The 17,177-nt window shown below is 52.2% G+C and overlaps 1 protein-coding gene across 5 annotated transcripts; it reads right to left on the bottom strand.

Annotated features, from left to right (window-relative positions):
• Positions 1 to 1,819: 1,819 nt before the first annotated feature.
• ABHD16A (abhydrolase domain containing 16A, phospholipase) lies at positions 1,820 to 16,851 on the bottom strand. 5 transcript variants are annotated; one of them, XM_077904669.1, is made up of 20 exons: positions 16,645 to 16,851; positions 15,625 to 15,681; positions 14,808 to 14,874; positions 14,488 to 14,574; positions 11,740 to 11,825; positions 9,852 to 9,925; positions 9,511 to 9,672; positions 6,597 to 6,711; positions 6,411 to 6,512; positions 5,409 to 5,472; positions 4,953 to 5,002; positions 4,457 to 4,580; positions 3,704 to 3,808; positions 3,417 to 3,480; positions 3,099 to 3,155; positions 2,890 to 2,952; positions 2,666 to 2,742; positions 2,470 to 2,571; positions 2,327 to 2,373; positions 1,820 to 2,151 (listed from the first exon to the last, which is right to left on the bottom strand). In XM_077904669.1, the coding sequence occupies exons 1-20, from the start codon at positions 16,774 to 16,776 to the stop codon at positions 2,068 to 2,070; spliced, it is 1,719 nt and encodes a 572-aa protein (XP_077760795.1). In that variant the 5' UTR covers positions 16,777 to 16,851; the 3' UTR covers positions 1,820 to 2,067. The 5 variants fall into 5 exon arrangements, with proteins under 5 accessions (XP_077760795.1, XP_077760796.1, XP_077760797.1 ...); XM_077904670.1 differs by having other exon boundaries at positions 2,470 to 2,568; XM_077904671.1 differs by having other exon boundaries at positions 9,550 to 9,672; positions 16,645 to 16,850.
• Positions 16,852 to 17,177: the final 326 nt, after the last annotated feature.

Here is a 17,177-nt window from a genome sequence, read left to right as displayed (position 1 = left end):
TCCAGTGTGCCCAGCTCCTCGGGGACGCCTGGCCGTCTGGGCCTTCCTTATCCCTCCCCTGTAAGGCAAGGTCCAAAGCCCCAGCAGATGTGCGGTCTGCATCTCAGCTGTTCTTTTCCGAAATCTGTATAGGGTGAGGAGTGGACAGGCAGCTGGTCCCACTCTGATGGGTGTTCTGAAAACAAACACCCGATGTGAGATTTATCAGGTGGGGCGTAATTTAAGGAGGTAGACTGAGGCCCATGGGTGGAGGGGGGTCCAGGATTCAAATGTTAAACCTCCCCTCTCCTCACCAACTTCCAATATCCAAGGGTTCCTCATGCTATCCACTGTTCTTTATAGTATGTGCAGGAAGAAGGGGGGTGGGGGGAGTGGTGGTAGAGGCAGGTCAACAGAGTCCAGAGTCCCTAGTAGCCTGGTCAGGGAGAGTCCTTTGTCTCCAGGGTGTGGAAGGTGGGTCCGGGTGCCCCCTATTTGCATTCAAGGAGGTGGTTAACTGAACAGACTTGTTTTCCAAGGGAATAACTAAGTGTTCTGGTGGATCAGGGAGGGTGAGGTTCAGAACCATGCAGCTGGTCCTACAGCTTCATGCTCCACACTTTGCACCCTGTTCACACCAAGGACAGGGACAGAGGAATGCAGTGCCAGTATCAACTCTCCAGTATTTGCTAAAGGTAGAGCATTCTGGAGCTGTGGCCACCTCCTCTTTTAACCCCAAGTACCAGGTATCGTATCACCTGACAAGTCTCCGATCACTCTTCCAGTGAAGACTTGGAATGCCCCTGCCTAAGGAGCTGCTGAGCTGGTGTGGGCAGACAGCCTCTGCCCCAGAGACTGCAGAGAAGCCTCATGCCCTGGGGTTCCAGGAGACACTCAAGTTAGCCAGAGGCCATCTAGGACATCAGAGCATTATTAGTGGCCCATGTTAAGCCTGTTCAAACCCTGGTAGACCAAGGGGCACATATGTGGGGGAGTTTCATCTAGAAAAGGGGTTTTCAAAGGGGAAGGTGGCCAGGCAACATACAGATGGGTGGAAGTGGGGCCCATTCTGTTCCATGAAATCCAAGGATTGGAAATAGGACAGAATTAGGGGAAACCGATTTCCTCAGGTTCAACCTAAGGATTTTCTTCTGACAGCTGTCCAGAAAGGTGAAGGGTGGCTCTGAAAGAACATAAGCCCAAAAAAAAAAAAAAAAAGAACATAAGCCCTTGGTGCCCAGGCAGGTGGGGCACCAGGCAGGGGGTGCCAGGTCCCTGGCAGGGCCTGTTGTTAGACTGCAACCGATGTGTGAAGAGAGGTTTGATGACACTGAGGTGTGCAGGGTTTGCTTGCATGAGACGTGGGGAGTGGGCTGATCTTCACCACCCCCCCACGCCCCAGGGAATAGCAAGAGCTGAGCAAGGAACCCTGCGGACACTGATGGTGAAGCCATGTGGGGTTGAATCTGGAAATCTGTAGAAGATTCTCAAGTAGGGGAAACCAGGTACTAGAAGACACTGTGTAAGTGACAAACCCATGGAGTTGTAAGCAAAGGGGTGGCAGCAGGGTTACACAGGAAGGACTGTGTTGCAGCCTGGGGAGGCTGTACGTGGTGATACTACTAGACACACCAGCAAACGGGGAGGCCTGGGGACCCACCACGTGCAGACAGATCGGCTTGGGGGCTGCAGGCCTAGGGGAACAGTGAGGATGAGGAGGGTTACATTGGCTGGTTGGGGTTGGGTTGCCCAAAGCACGGCCTTCTGTGGCTTCAGCTGTCCCCACTCCCAGCTCCAGGCTCCTGTGGACATCTGGGAAGTCAAACAATTAACCAGCCTGTAGAAAAAATACCTTTTTATTAATTATTAGGAATAATCCATTCATTGAATGCAGGATGTGTATTGGGGAAGGTTAGGTACTGCCAGATGGCTGAGGGGAAACGTGCAAGAGGGCAGTGAGAAGGGGGACAGTCCCCACCTTTCCACAAACTATAAACAGCAACACGAACACAGAGAATCACAAATACGAGGATCCTTCCTCACATCTCCCTCCATCCCACTCTTTCAAAACAAGTGCCAGTGTGGTCGCTAGAGGTGCCAGGGCATCTGGAAGTTCTGGGCCGGGAGCGGGGTGCAATGTGTGGCCTCGAAGTTGTGCAGATGCTTCTGAGCCTGAAGAAAGAGCGCAGGATGGGGACGGGGGAGGGTGCGTAGAACATGCAGTGAGCAGCAGCCACCAATCGCCCCCGTGAAACCACCACATGTTCTCTACGAGCTGCCACTTCCAACGCTGTCCTCAAGCCCCACAGGTGCCCCCTGGCCATCCCAGCACCCCCTTCCTGCTCACCAGAAACAAGGCCAGCTGCTGTCGTCCATCTGCGTTCATGTCTTCCCCTGCAGAGGGGGGTGCTCACACATGGGCTGCACATCTGGGTATTGGGCCCCCCCGGCCCCTCCCCAAAACCCTATCCTGCCCCAGGCCCTCCTTACCCACACTCCAGGGAAAGTCAGGCCCACGCTCTGCCTGGTAGGAGCGGAGGACGGACAGGCACCAGTCCTCCTCCACCTCCCAACGGCTGAAAATCGAGGCTGCTGGGGGAGTGGGGGCAGGGAGGGAAGAGGCACTTGTCAGCCACCTGGCCTTGCCAGGGCCCCACCCAAAGGCCTCACCGCATCCTACTCGCACCTTCCTCCAGCTGTGAGGAGGCCTCCAGCCACTGCCTCACCACTCGAAGACCCTCCTCTGCCATCACACAGGGATACCTACAGGGGGAGCACCGGGGCGGGAGGTCAGGACCCCGTTCTCTTCAGTTCTCTTCACTCCTCATCCCTAACCCTCTAACTCCCCACCCCCTGCCGCAAGGCGGTGCTGGTGTCAGCACACATATGTACACACACACCCTGGCTCACCGATACTGCAGGAGCTTCAGCAGGAGGTCGTTGCCTCGGTTGGACATGATGTCCTCCGGAACCCTGGGGGTGGGAGGAATATGCACTGGAAGGGCTGGAGGTTGGGGAGGAAGGGTTTGGATACCTGGGTTTCTGGCGGGCAGAGGTGGGTGGGGCAACTTCCTAGCTCTGTCTGGGATCCAGGAGGGCAGAGGCTCCTAGGCACTCACGTGGTAGTGATGATCTCATCCTTGGTTCTTCGGATCAGCAGCACAGGGCCCTGGTACCTTCAGAGGACAGCGTGGTGGGAGGGAGTGCTCAGAGGGGGACAGGTGACAAGTGGCCACCCCGCCTGTCTTGTCCCTGCCTTCCCAGCCCCTACTAAGCAGGGGCCCAGGAGCTAGCCCATCACTCAGGGGAGAGAAAATATTGAAGAATAGGCACTGCCCAAACTCTGATCTTACTGGATCTTCTGGAACACCCGGCAGAGCCTGTACAGTGGGGAGGCGGGAAAGGGTGTTTCATGCTAGAGGCAGGCCTGCCCTCACCTGCACAGCTGTTCTGCGTTGTTTAGATTGAGATGCTGCCTCACAGTCCTGGTCACCAGGCCCCCTGCAGCGAGATAAAAGTGAAGGGATAACAAAGACAAAGCCCTTGCCCAACATAATGGTCCCCACTGTCCACAGAAAGAGAAAACTAAGGCTCCAGACACGGGAGCCCTCCTGCTTCTCAACAACGGTGTGACCCACTCCCCATCCATCTCCAGTCAAGATAGCTCCCAGTTCCAGCCCCCGCCTCCCCTTCCCTGGAAGGCAGGCCTGGGAGCTTCACTCACTCCAGCTATCTGGCATGACCTTCAAGGCCAAGGGCACCAGGTCATCGAAGGAGGCATCCAGGATCACGGCACTAATGTCTGGGTAGGACATGGCTGCCCACGTGGCTGGGATCAAGACAGGGAAGAAGGGTGACATCCTTGGCCTCCTGTCCACTGCCCCACCCTCATCCCACTGACCCTGCAGGCTGACGCCATGCTCCTGACTAGGTGAGCCCCTGGTCTCCCTCAACCTCTCACTTCACTTGGCCAGGGCTCTATCTGGAGAGGATGTGCATGGGAGACAATGTGCAGGGGAAAGACTCACTTCCCTGATCCCCCTCCAGGACCCTGGTTTACTTCTTTTAATAATGGGCATAGGAGGGGCCCCTGGGTGGCTCAGTCAGGCATCCGACTCTTGGTTTTAGCTTGGGTCATGATCTTGGGAGGGGCGGGGGTGAGATCAAGCCCTGTGTCAGGCTCTGCACTCAGTAGGGAGTCTGCCTGGGACTCTCTCCCCTTCTCCTTTGCTCTCTCTCTCAAAGTAAAATCTTAAAAAATAATAATAATAATAATAATGGGCATAAGAGTGGAAGGAAATGCAAATATGCACAAACAGGATACCATCTTCTAGACCCACATAGATAACCCACCTCTATCATCTCTTCCCTTAAGCCTTGACCCCACTATCAGGCCCCTAGTACATTTCCCTACCTCACCTGGGGGTGGGGTGGGGGTGGCGCAAATTGTGGGGGTGGTTAGGAGGTAGGCTAATACCAGTGAAGCCGCCAATGGACCAGGCATAGATGATGATGTCCTGGGGCTGGAAGCCCAGGCGGTAGATGGCAAACTGCACCACCACATCCATGGCATTGGCCTCATTCTGAGGAAATGGCACCCCCTGCAGGAGGAAGGGCAAAGGCAGGAGTGGTTCAGCACAAAGGGGGCGAGGGCCAGACACCCCCCCCCCCACCTCCACCCCCCTCTTGCAAGCCTGTTGCTTGCTTGCTGTGGTGTGGACTCTTAGCTCCCCTGCAACAGCCAGGGAGTGCAGAAGAAAAGCATGGTGGGAGGGGCTGCACTCTCCAGAAAGCAGCCTGCCTGCAACTCCCCACTGCCAGAGGAGGGAACCTGGGTCCCTGTCCTTGGCGCCCAGGTGACAGGTGAGTGGGAGACCCCCAGAAATATATACCCCTTTCTCTAACTCCAGTGACTGACCAGGGAGGAGACACACCATAATTCAGGAAAAGAAAGGGATTTCAGAGGGTCTCACCGTGCTTCCAGCAAAGCCTGGATGGTTCCAGCCCAGGACTGAATATCCAGCTGCAACAGTGGGGGAGGAGCTAGGACCTCATGACCCACACCTCCCCTACTCCAGCCCAGGGGGAAAGAGCAACAGAACACTGGAGCTCTAAACAACCCAAACTCAGAGGCGAATAACCCCAAGCCTTCCCAGAATGAGGCGAGGACACCAGAGGTTCTGAGGCAGCAGAAGGGAGAGATACGTGACTGTGTAGTGGGGACAGAATGAAGGCCAACATGTTAGGGACACAGCCCAAGGGGAGGGATGTAAGGTTAGCAAAGCAAATGGGGAGTACACTCTCCCCCAAATGTGAGGTTTAAACTTCACACAGACAAGGCGATCAGGCCCAGGGAGGTTATGTCAGTGTGGGAAGGTAGAGGCTTTCCATTCCAAAGGGCAGGACAAGAGAGCTGAGCCCAGGCCTACCTTCCAGAGGCGTAGAAATGCAGCCCACCTCATAGAAGCCCGCGTTCCCCTCACAGCAGATCACCTATGGAGGGAGGCAGGAGGAGGGCTGGGGAGGAGCCAAGCTGGGCCAGAAAATCCCCCATGTGGCTAGAGGTAGGAGCTTTGTAGGGTAGAGGAATGGGCCTGTTCTCTTTAAGGAGAATGGAAATTTCTCTTTTCACAAGGTTCATCAGAGAGAAGCAAAGTGGATGCAAATGCTTAGCAAACTGAGCCCTCAGAGGAGGGGGAAGTTGGTCGACCACCCAGCACAGTGTCCACTTCTCCTTGGAAGACCAGTGGGGGCTCGCTTTCAGAAATGGGGTTAGGGATACTTTTTTCCTTTCTAGTTTTTGGCTCTATCTTTGCCCATGAGTGTTTCTTCTGTGTGGTACGCCAACTGCTTTCCATCTCTGGGCTCCAGACTTATACAGTCAGATAAACACTAATTCTATGGTACCCCAAGCCCAGAGATAGGGTGGCTTGCATGGACTCTCACAGCAGTTGGGTAGAGCCAAGACCAGAAGCCAGCTCCCTAGACTGCTGGCTCAGTGCTCCTTCCAGGGCTGCTTCCTGGAGGCAGGCTGCTTTGGAGACCAGGCTGCCCAGGTTCAAATCCCAGCTCTCATTTACTGTGTCATCTGGGAAAACGATTCTGGGCCTCAGTTTTAATATCTGTAAAATGGGCTGACATAAAAATAGTACCTATTCTACAGGGTTGTGGTGAGGATTAAATATATGCCTTCTATGTGATAAATGCTACGTGGTGACTGTCACAAGATTGTTTTTTGGTCCTTGTATGTTACCTCTTGCTTCCTCCATTTTGCTATGGCAGGGTTTTCTGACACCAAGAGGTCTTGAGGGTGGGGCCAGGAGATGGGCTTTTCTCCAGCTGTCCTTCTTTGGGGTTGCTGGAGGACTGGGATCCCCAGAGCCTCCACTGCTTCCCTCTCCCCGACCTGTGAATTCCTGGCTCCCACTCACCAGCTTCTGTCCCTGGGGCTCTGATGTCTCCCGCCGGTCCACAAACATGGTGTCAATCTCGTTGCCATCGCAGGCCAGCAGCTTCGCCCGGCGCCCATTACACTAAGTGAGGGAGATGTGAGGAGTGGGAAGTCACATCCCTGGTGGGGGGAGGAGCATCGGGGCGCAAGGGCAGGGGCGCCTCACCTCTTCCACCAGCCGGGCCTGGCCCTGCAGCAGCACAGGCATGAGGGCCTTCTGGAGCAGGTACACTGAGCCGGGATACAGCATCCGGCGCCCCAAGGTGTGTGCCACCAAGTAGCTGTGGGGAACTCAAGGTTAACAAACCCTTGACCTCAGGGGGGCCCAGGGACCACCCCAGCCCTTGCACCCAGAGGTTCTGGGGCCTGATGCACCCTTGACCTTCACATTTTTGTTTTCTTTTTAGAAGACTTAACAAAATGCTGTATGGACCAGACTGGTGTTTTCCCAACTTTTTTTTTTTACTACAGCCTTTCTAAGATGCACATTTTATACTGTGGCCCAGTACACGCATTTGTACATATAATACTGAAAATTTCAGGAAATAATATTTTCTACGTAAAAGTAAAAGCAAAGTTATTAACTATGATTCTCTTAATGTATAAATACAACTTAGGGACACCTCGGGAGCACAGTCAGTTAAGCGTCTGAACTGTTGGTTTCAGCTCCAGTCCTGGGATCCCTGCATGGGGCTGCAGGCTCAGCATGGAGTCTGCTTAAGATTCTCTCTCCTCAGGATGCCTGGGTGGCTCAGAGGTTAAGCATCTGCCTTCGGCTCAAGGTGTGATCCTGGGGTCCGGGGATTGAGTTCCACGTGGGGCTCCCCGCAGGGAGCCTGCTTCTCCTTCTCCCTCTGCCTGGGTCTCTGCCTTTCTCTTTCTGTGTCTCTCATGAATAAATAAAATCTTAAAAAAAAAAAAAAAAAGATTCTCTCTCCTCCCTGTTCCTCCCCCAGACCTTTCCCTGGTGTACCCGCATGAGCACCTGCTCATTCACTCTCTCTCTCAAATAAATAAATAAATCTTTTTCTTTCAAATAAATAAATAAATCTTAAACAAATGCAACTTATTAAAAGTCCCCAAGTAAATAATACTTAAATAAACAACAGCTATAATTTATTCAATTGATTTCAAGATTCATGAGTGGGTCAAGATCCATAATTTGCTTTCTGTTTTGAGATTTGAGAGAGGGAAAGTGGAGGGGAGGAGAGAGAGAGCAAGAGGGGGAGGAAGGGGGGCAGAGAGATTGAGAGAGAGAGAGAATGTGTGTGTGTGCATGAACTGGGGAAGAGACAGAGGCATAGTGAAGCAGACTCCTCGTGAGCACAGACCCCAAGGTGGGGCCCATCCCATGACCCTGAGATCGTGACCTGAGCCGAGGTCAAGAGTTGGACACTTGGGGATCCCTGGGTGGCTCAGCGGTTCAGCACCTGCCTTTGGCCCAGGGCGTGATCCTGGAGACCCGGGATCGAGTCCGACTTTGGGCCTGCTTCTCCATCTGCCTGTGTTTCTGCCTCTCTCTCTATCATGAATAAATAAATAAAATCTTAAAAAAAAAAAAAGAGTTGGACACTCAACCAACTGAGCCACCCAGGTGCCCCAAGATCCACAGTTTGAAAGACACCAAACTAGATTGCACACTCCACCAAGCAGAGACCTGGCTGTTCTGTTCACTGCAATATGCCTTTTATCTGCCATGTAGCTGGTGGCTAGAGCCTAATGCAGAGTAGGGGCTTAATAAATATTTACTGAACCAATGCACTAATCTAGACAGATAAGCTGTGGTAGGTGCTGTTCCTGAAAGACCATTTCCAGTTAATCTTGAAGTAGGATTTGTTCACAGAAAAACACTGTACTACCCCATTCAGCATCCTCTCAAAACTGCAAATCTGGCTTGCCCCTCTGACCAATCAGCATACTGTAGACACCGACCACTAAGCCCTCCCCTTTCTTCGGTATTCCAGAAACTGCGTCCCAGGCCACAGCAACAGAAAATTCCCACGACATCTGCACCACGGTAAGATATGGATGATTGGGGATCCCTGGGTGGCGCAGTGGTTTGGCGCCTGCCTTTGGCCCAGGGCGCGATCCTGGAGACCCGGGATCGAATCCCACATCGGGCTTCCGGTGCATGGAGCCTGCTTCTCCCTCTGCCTATGTCTCTGCCTCTCTCTTTCTCTCTCTGTGACTATCATAAATAAATAAAAATTAAAAAAAAAAGATTAAAAAAAAAATAAAAAAAAAAAGATATGGATGATTACTGCTGCTACTTCCAACACCATCCGTGTCCACAACTATGATTTACTTGGGCTTTGCCATATGCTCTCAGGCACCCAGGCAAGGTAGAAGGCTTTGTGAAGATGTTACTACACTTAATCTCGCCAATCCTATGAAGTGGGTTAATCATGGACACAGAGATTGCAGGTCGCTAAGGTAGGATAGCCTAGGAGCAGAGGGGCCAAGACAGGGATAGCTGCCACCAGACCCTGCTCCAGCTAAGGCTATGTGTCTCCACCACACCTCCAACCTCATTCTTCCCTCCCAGCCTGGTTAACAGAGCTTCTGTGGGGACCTGGCTGGCCCAGTTTGTAGAAGATGTGACTCCTGCTCTTGGGGCCGTGAGCTCAAGGCCTATGTTTCGTGCAGAGCTTGCTTAATAAATAAATTAAAAAAAACAAAAACAAAAAGAGTAGTAACATGAAAGAACTTTTGTGTCAGATAGAATTGTGTGAACATCCCAGTCTTTCATTCACTGTCTATGAGACTCTGGAGCTCTCTGGGCCTCTTTTCTTCACCTATAAATCTAGATTAAAAACAACCACAAATATGAGCACCTGGGTAGCTCAGTGGTTGAGCATCTGCCTTTGGCTCAGGTCGTGATCCTGGGGTCCTGGGTTCAAGTGTCCATATCAGGCTCCCTACAGGGAGCCTACTCCTCCCTCTGCCTCTATGTCTCTCATGAATAAATAAATAAAATCTTTGGAAAGAAAAAAAAACTACCACAAATAATACAAACTACGCAGCACAAGGCCCTATCTTGCAAGGGAGCACCCTGTCCTGGAATCCTCACTCCGAATCACCTCCATCCCAGCTGGCCTCTCTTCCCTGTTGCTTCCCACCTGGTGATCTGACAAGGCAGCTTCTTGACCCGGTTGAGGAGGGTGTCTGCTGTCCCCCGGTGCAGGGGCTCTGAGCGGAGCAGGGCCACACCTTGGTAAGAAGGGCCCCCTCGAGACTCCTTCCTGAGGATGGAAAGATGCAGGGGAGGACAGTCAGGAGCAGCAAGCTGAACAGCAGAGGTCTGCAGGAGAGGGGGGAGGATGCTGTCTAGGAACAAGGAGATGGTGCTGGAGAGCAGCCCCTGGGGCCCAAGATGGGGACAGGACAGAGCAGGGATGGAATGAGAGAACTGGGACCTCACCGGCTGCTGGGCTCTTTCCAGTGGAAGTCGACCGGCCAGCTCTTAAAGTCAAAGTTGTAGTTGGCGAGCTGCCTCTGTGGTGGGCAAGGAGAGGTAAAGAGGAACTGAAAAGTTGGGGCAGGCCACCTACCCACCCTAATCAGCCATGGGACTGGCCCCCACACGTCATGGGGAGACAAGGAGAGGTCAACACCCCCATACTCCCTTCTCAGAGTGAAGAAAAAAATCAGCCAAGAGAGGATGCCTTTATCAGCTATCCAGCTGCTTCCAGAACACTCCTTGCTTTCCCAAAATATAAAACTGACCCACTCCCAAAAGGGATGGCTGTAGGTACTGGTGCTTCTGAGGGAGGAAGTGGGGGTCTGTTGGCTGTTCATGCCCCCCTCCCCTACTGGGTCCCTGATACAATGCTGTCCTGGAGGGCTGAGTGAGATGGATGGAGGGAAGTCATGCCTACAGTGGCTCCTTCGCATTGGGCCCACCTCTTGAATGAGGCCCTCTCTCACTGTTCCATCCTTATGGCCACCTTCCTTCCCTCAACTTCTGCAGCCAGACCATCTATGCCTCCAGTCACCCCACCGAGCCCATCCACATGCTTTGTGAGGGTGGCGGGAGCTGTGTCTTCTCTGCTGTACTCCCTCCCTCACCCTCGAAGCACCTGGCACTCTATCTTGAGAACTGTTTTTTATTTTCCGTCACAGAAATTTTTTGACATTTTCAAAAATAACTTGACTAAGAGAGAACAATAGAAACACTGTACAAAAATGTAAATGGCAAAACAAGACAAAATGAAGAAAAGCACATTTCAGGCAGCTTCTGCTCAGACCCTGACTCAGATCCAGACCCAGCCACTTCCTTTGCTCTGTTCCTCACTTAATCTTCCTTTGTCTGTTTCCTCAGAGGTACAATAATACCACCTCATGCAATTGTTGTGAAGACTGGGAAGGGCATATGCAAAATGCCTCAGAGGGGGGGTCCCTGGGGGGCTCAGTGGTTGAGCGGCTGCGGCTGCCTTCGGTAGGATACCCCTGCCCTGCCCGGTAGGGGACTTAGTCCCTCATGAGGCTCCCTGCAGGGAGCCTGCTTCTCCCTCTGCGGGTGTCTCTGCCTCTCTCTGTGTGTCTCAGGAATAAATAAAATCTTAAAAAAAATATGCCTCAGATGGTGGTAGAGCATCATCGCATAGCTCTGCAAATGCGGCCAGAGCAGCCAGTAACATGATGATGGCGGTCACAGATCTCTGATCCCAGGAACCCCTTTGTTAACAGGAAAGAGCTATATAGGGCCCTAAAGCCCCTTCTTTTTTTCTTAAGGATTTTATTTATTCATGAGAGACACAGAGAGAGACAGAGAGAGAGAGAGAGGCAGAGACACGGGCAGAGGGAGAAGCAGGCTCCGCACGGGAGCCCAACTGGGCCTAAAGCCCCTTCTGAAAGACAATCACAGTCCAGCACCAGCTGAGCTGGCACAACTCCAAGGACACTGTGCCCTGGCTTTTCTCCCTCTTGGCACCACATTGTGCTTCCAGGCACAAGAGTGGACATACCTGTCCATCTTGTCCCATCCCTGAACAAAACTAGCATGGTGTGCAATGCACACGGCCAAAATAAACAACATTTACAGAACTGAGCTGCTCGGAGAGAAGACCCCCTTCTAAAACACTGTGAAATATTCTGTTAGAAGTGGTGGGGAGGAAGATTCCTTGGGTAGATGGTTTCCTCACACAGAGGAGGAGGGACATAGCAATATGCAAGCAAAAAGCCAGGGTGTTGGATGGCAAAACACACTGCCTCCCCCAGGGCAGAAGCTGGTGCCCGGTGCTCTGGGGAGGCAGCTGAGGAAGCTGCTACCAGGGTACCTGTCTGGCACCTTTCCTGGAAACGCTCACCTTGTTTTCTGCAGACTGGTTCCTATGTGTTGCCTCCAAGATAGTGATGAACTGCCGGTACTGGGGGTTGGTCCAGCGGCCAATACCTGGTAGAAAGAGGACAGGAAACAGTGTTAGGAAAAGTGGGAAGAGCAAGCTGAGTGGGTTTCAGGAAGAGGGTTGGAGATGGGCAAGGAAAAGGCCCTGGAAAGAGAAGCAGGAGGAAAAGGAACAGATGGCCCAGGATCTGGGGAAACAGGAGAGTCGGGCTGACCCCCTTCCTCCATATCTAGCAACTGGCTTCATACTTCTCCTATCCAGCTTCTTCAGTTGTTTTTTTTTTTTTTTTTAAGATTTATTTATTTATTCATGAGAGACAGACTGAAAGAGGCAGAGACATAGGGAGAGGGAGAAGCAGGCTTCCCATAGGGACCCCGATGTGGGGACTGGATCCCAGATCCAGGGATCATGACCCGAGGGGAAGGCAGGTGCCCAACCACTGAGGCACCCAGGCATCCCTCTTCAGTTGGTTTCTTGATAGGCGATTGACTTCCCACCCTCCAGAATGTTCACTTTCCAGGTCTTACTACAAGCGTCATGCAACCTTACTATTCACCCTGGTGAACATGGGTTTCCCTGCCAGCATTCTCTGCTGCTCGCTTCCCAGCTCTTTTCTGTATGGTCTAACTCCCGGCCATCTGGCTCCCTGGCTCCCCCTCTTGCCCCAGAATCACTTCCTCACTGACACTGAGCCCCTTCCTCCATCCCCACTCTTCCTACGGTGCCTCTCAGCACTCTTCCTCTCCCTCCAGACTCCATCCTCCTCTGCTTCCTGGGTCCATCTTTGCCACCTTCCGAGTCCCAGACTTCTCCCCCCCACCCCCCCAACCTCCCTTTTACTTCTCGGAGAGCTACCCTTCCGGAAATCACATCTGCTCCCTCTTCACTGCAAAGGAGTCTCAAGCCCTGACTTCTCTGCTTCCACTGATCTGATAGGTATCACTCACATGCCAGGCACCATTCTGACACGAAGACAGTAGGAAATGAGACACACAGGCTCCAGCCCTGAGAGCTGGTACTTTGGCCCGGGGTGGGGTGGGGCTGGAGAAAGAGAAGAAGCAAGTACACAAGAACTTTTCAGGGAGGGGTAAGTGCTATAAAGAAAATAAAACCAGAATGAACTAGAAGGCTAGTATCTATCATCAGGAGTAGAGACCCCAGACAGTACTGCGAACAAAGCAACGAGCAAAATGAATTGTGTGGAATGATGCCGTTTGTGCCAAAAATGTAAAACTCACAAAGAAAAGGTGATATATTATTTATACTTCCCATACTTCATAGATTCTAAAATGTCTATTTTATTTACATTTGAAAACTGAAATCGGAATGCATTTTACAATTCATAACAGCTTAGATTTGGTAAGATGAGGCATATCTTTCATAAGAGTATACAAATATGGAACCAGGAAAGAAACTACGCCAAGTGGCACTGGTTAGTTCTGGGAAAAGAGGAACACGGGACTGGGGAAGATTCCAATGGGAATGTCAACTCTGAATGCAATGCTTCAGTATTTTATTGATAAAAGGTATTTGAAGCAATATCACAGAACACAAGCATTTCAGTTCTTTATGATACTGTATTTAATTTCTGTACCCAAACTAAAAATAAATAAAATTTAAAAGTAAGGCAAAACTGGGACGCCTGAGTGGCTTAGTGGTTGAGCATCTGCTTTTGGCTCAGGCTATGATCCCTCAGTTCTGGGATAGAGTCCTACATCAGGCTCTTTGCGTGCAGCCTGCTTCTCCCTCTGCCTGTGTCTCTGCCTCTCTCTCTCTGTATGAATAAATAAGTAAAAATCTTAAACAAAAAAAAAAGTAAGGCAAAACTGAGGAGTGGGAGCTACTTTTAGACCGGGCACTCAGGGAAGGCCTCGCTGAGGGGGGAGCCCAGAGCATGGGGGATCAGGAGGCAGAACACCGCAGGCAGAAGGTCCGCACCCCTGACCACTGCCACCACCCACCCACCCGCCCACCCTCTAGACAGGCATCCCCTCGCCCAGTTTTTGTCACGTGCACTCGCCAAGGGGCAATGATTTGAACCATCTCTTCATTTTTAAATCATGAGCTATAACATACACACCTGCAACACAGTTTAAAAGATACAAAGCAAACATTCATGTGACCATCACGCAAGTCAAGGAAGCGAACATGGTCACGTCCCCCCACACAGCCCCGACCGTCCCTCTCCCAGGTTATCACTCCCCTGACTTTCAAGATAGTCACGCCTGTATTCTGCTACCGACATATGCATCCCTTGTGAACTTTACGTGAGTGGGAACAAACCACATACGGTTTCTGGAAGTCTGCTCCTTGCATTCAACCTTACAGTTGTGAGACCCGCTCTTGCTGCTGAGTGTAGTTTAAATTCGCTCACTTGCATGCTGTGTTGTGTTGTGTTGCACAACTAGACCTCTAACATATCCATCCTATTTGTGGCCATGGACTTGTTTCCAGTTTCAGATTATGACAAACATCTACATGGACATGTATGGAATTATTGTAGGGTATATGCATCTTCTTCAGATAACAGCAGTTTTCTGCCAATGAGTGTTTTTTTCATACTTACAACCAAGCCCTTTAAGGAAAAGATCACGTCTTCACCATTCCCAATTATTCCCTTTCAGGGCCCAAACCATATATTTGCAAAATTACTTAATAAATATTTACCCCGGGAAATATAGATCCAAGCCAGGCTCCCTCTGGACCTACCTCGGAGACAGGCCACGCCTGCCAAGAGTAGTAGCAATGTCCCCGCATAGTGAGAAAATGGCACCACTTTGGACAAGCTCAAGTAACCTGGGAGGGGAGAGGCATTATGTGAGAAATTTCCCCACTGCCCCTTGGCATCTCTTCCCAGGTCAGGCCCAATTTCCGCCCCATATTCTCTCTTTGGGACATCCATGCCCTTGGAGGAAGAAGACGCCTGATGGAAGAGGAAAGCCAAGCCATGTCCGTAGGTCCCCTTTCCTCTTTGGAGAGGTTGGCTCATCTGCCAACAACCTGCCCACCACCTTTGAAGCCACACTGACCTTTCCTGTATAAGTAGAAGAAGGCGAAGGGAGAGGAGTAATAAGAGATGGACCAGAAGACTGAAGCCTGCAGCAGAGAGACAGGGACAAGCAATCAGTACACATGCACACACATGCACATATGTGCACACATGTATACACACGCACCCACACACAAGTCTGCCATTTCCAGGCCTAGGCTCTGAGCAAAGTGGAGGACCTGAGGGAGATCAATCACATCAAGTACCTATTCTGTGGATGACACAGTAGGTGCTTAATATCTGTTGAAAGGCAATGTATCAGAGCAGAAAGGAGGCTGGGGAAATTAGGTACAGGTTCTGTTTTCTTCCTCTTATCTCCAGACATAATCTCATCGCTTTTAAAGGCCAGTTTCTTTTTCTACTCAAGTCAATCAAACCTTTCCAATCAGCCCTGCTCAGCACAGCGCCTGGCCTGGTCTCCAAGAGATGCACAAACGTCACCATAGGAACCCTGCCAGAGAAAACAGCTGTCTTTGCAGCCAAGGAGGTTAGTTGCCTGTAGCCAGGGAGGACAGGTCACTGGGGACCACAGGACTCAGCACTTGCAGATGGTCCCAAGGGGAAACGCATTCTCCTCAGGGCTCAGGCTGCCCCAGAGAAAGCAGTGCACACACCAAGGTGGAGTGCCAAGTATGGGTGCTTGAGAGTGGGTCCATGTGGTTGGAGAGGTTGGCAGCAGAGGCTGGAGCATTCCCCACCCCAGGGGCGCTGCCTTCTCCCATGCTAGGGAGGAGAAAGTTCCGAGGGCAACTGGGTGGGAAAAGACACAGTAGTCCCAGATGCGAGGGCAGACATACCAGTGCCAGGATGCTGTCAGCATGCTTCTCCAAGGCACGGGGTTGATAGTACGTATCCTGCCAAAACAGATGGCGGAGTCAAGGACCATGTCCACTGACCAGTCCTTCGCCTTCCCTTTTGAAAGCCCTGACGTTGTGTCCTCTGGTTCTAGCCTCTGAAGCTGTCCCTCCTGCGACATTCCTGGCTCCCAAAGAAATCCCTCTTACTAACCCCTCCTCCAAGCCTGATTTCCTACCCCAGACCATGAAAACATAGGAGGCCGGACTTGGGAGCAAAATTGAAAGCCTCACCGAAGGATTTGTGTTCCTTTTTCACAACCCAGTTTCAAATGGGCCGTGGGCAGGTGCAAACGGGGAGAGGAGTGAGAGAAGAAAGGAAAGACACAATGACAACTTTAAGAGGGAAATAAGATCAGAAATAACAGGGTGATTAAGGAAGAGAATGTGGCAGAGGGCGGGCCGTCCCGGGGCGCAATAAACAGCTTGAGACTACCCGTGAAAAGGCAGAGCGCCTACAGGGACACAGCCGCCCACCACCCCAGCTTTCCCTAATGTGACCACCCTGGGGTCTCCAAGGCTGGCTGGGCGGCGGGGTGGGAGGCCGCGCGTACGTGACTTGTCGAAGCCATCTAACTTCACGGACAGTGTGGAAGGCAGATAAAACGGAACTGGGGAAGGCACCGAGTCAGAAGAAATCACCCAGCTCTGGAATTGGCGCAGGGTCCCTTCCGGGGCTCAGGCAATTGGGAGTAGCACGAACCACGACAGACGGGGTGGGGGCCGCGAGAGGGAAAGGCGAGGAGCGCTAGTGGGAACCGGAAAGCGGTGGCGAAGAGCGACAGAGGAGGCCGGCGATCCGCGGGCGTGACTTTAACCCAGGAGGCGCAGGGAGCGCTCCGCAGACACCTGGCTCGACAAGCAGGCTCCCCCGATTTCCAATAATGGGCGCTTCCGGGGAGCAGAGGCCGCGAAGGGGACTGGGCCGTACCATGTTTCCGACCCGGGGAGAACTCGACTCACCCAGGAGCTGGAAGGGGGGGCAGTGACTGAAGTTGGAGTCTCGGGGACGCCGGACGGGGCCCTTTCCGAGTCCCTCTCCCGGTAGATTTTGTAGAGCCGGGGGCCTAGGACGCAGCTCAGCAGCTTCGCCATGGCCCCCGCTCCCGCCGCTGCTCTCCCAGCAGCAAGTCCCCCTTCCGACCCCGCCCTTCCCCGGCCTCGAAGGTATTGCGTGCCCTTGACGTCAGCACGTACCGGCTCCGCCTCGAGCCCTGTAGAGACATTTTCCGCGCTGCTTGAGACGGATTTCGCGCAGTTGGACCTACGGGTAGAGCCGTGGTCAGAAATTAGTTGGAGGCGTTTGGAACGCGCCGAGGTAGGGGATTATCAGGATTAAGTCACTTTTTCCCATCCCTTAATATTGGCAGGCTCTTGAACGACAATGGGAACGAGGGATAAGATGCAACACAAAGAAAAGGTGTCTAGGAACACATCTAACCAAAGAAATGCACGATTTTATGAAGAAAATTACAGAAGTTTTTGAAAGAGGTGAC

Source organism: Canis aureus, chromosome 7 (genome assembly GCF_053574225.1).
Source record: "Canis aureus isolate CA01 chromosome 7, VMU_Caureus_v.1.0, whole genome shotgun sequence".
NCBI classification, from domain to species: Eukaryota; Metazoa; Chordata; class Mammalia; order Carnivora; family Canidae; genus Canis; species Canis aureus.
This window is presented reverse-complemented; position numbering and strand designations above follow the sequence as displayed.

Excerpts from the sequence above, each read along its gene's own strand:
- ABHD16A (XM_077904669.1), bottom strand. The coding sequence starts at position 16,776 with ATGGCGAAGCTGCTGAGCTGCGTCCTAGGCCCCCGGCTCTACAAAATC. Across the intron at positions 6,513-6,596 it reads AGGCCCGGCTGGTGGAAGAG|TGTAATGGGCGCCGGGCGAA; the intron begins GTGAGGCGCCCC and ends TCCCTCACTTAG. Across the intron at positions 2,374-2,469 it reads TGACTTTCCCTGGAGTGTGG|GGGAAGACATGAACGCAGAT; the intron begins GTAAGGAGGGCC and ends CCCCCTCTGCAG.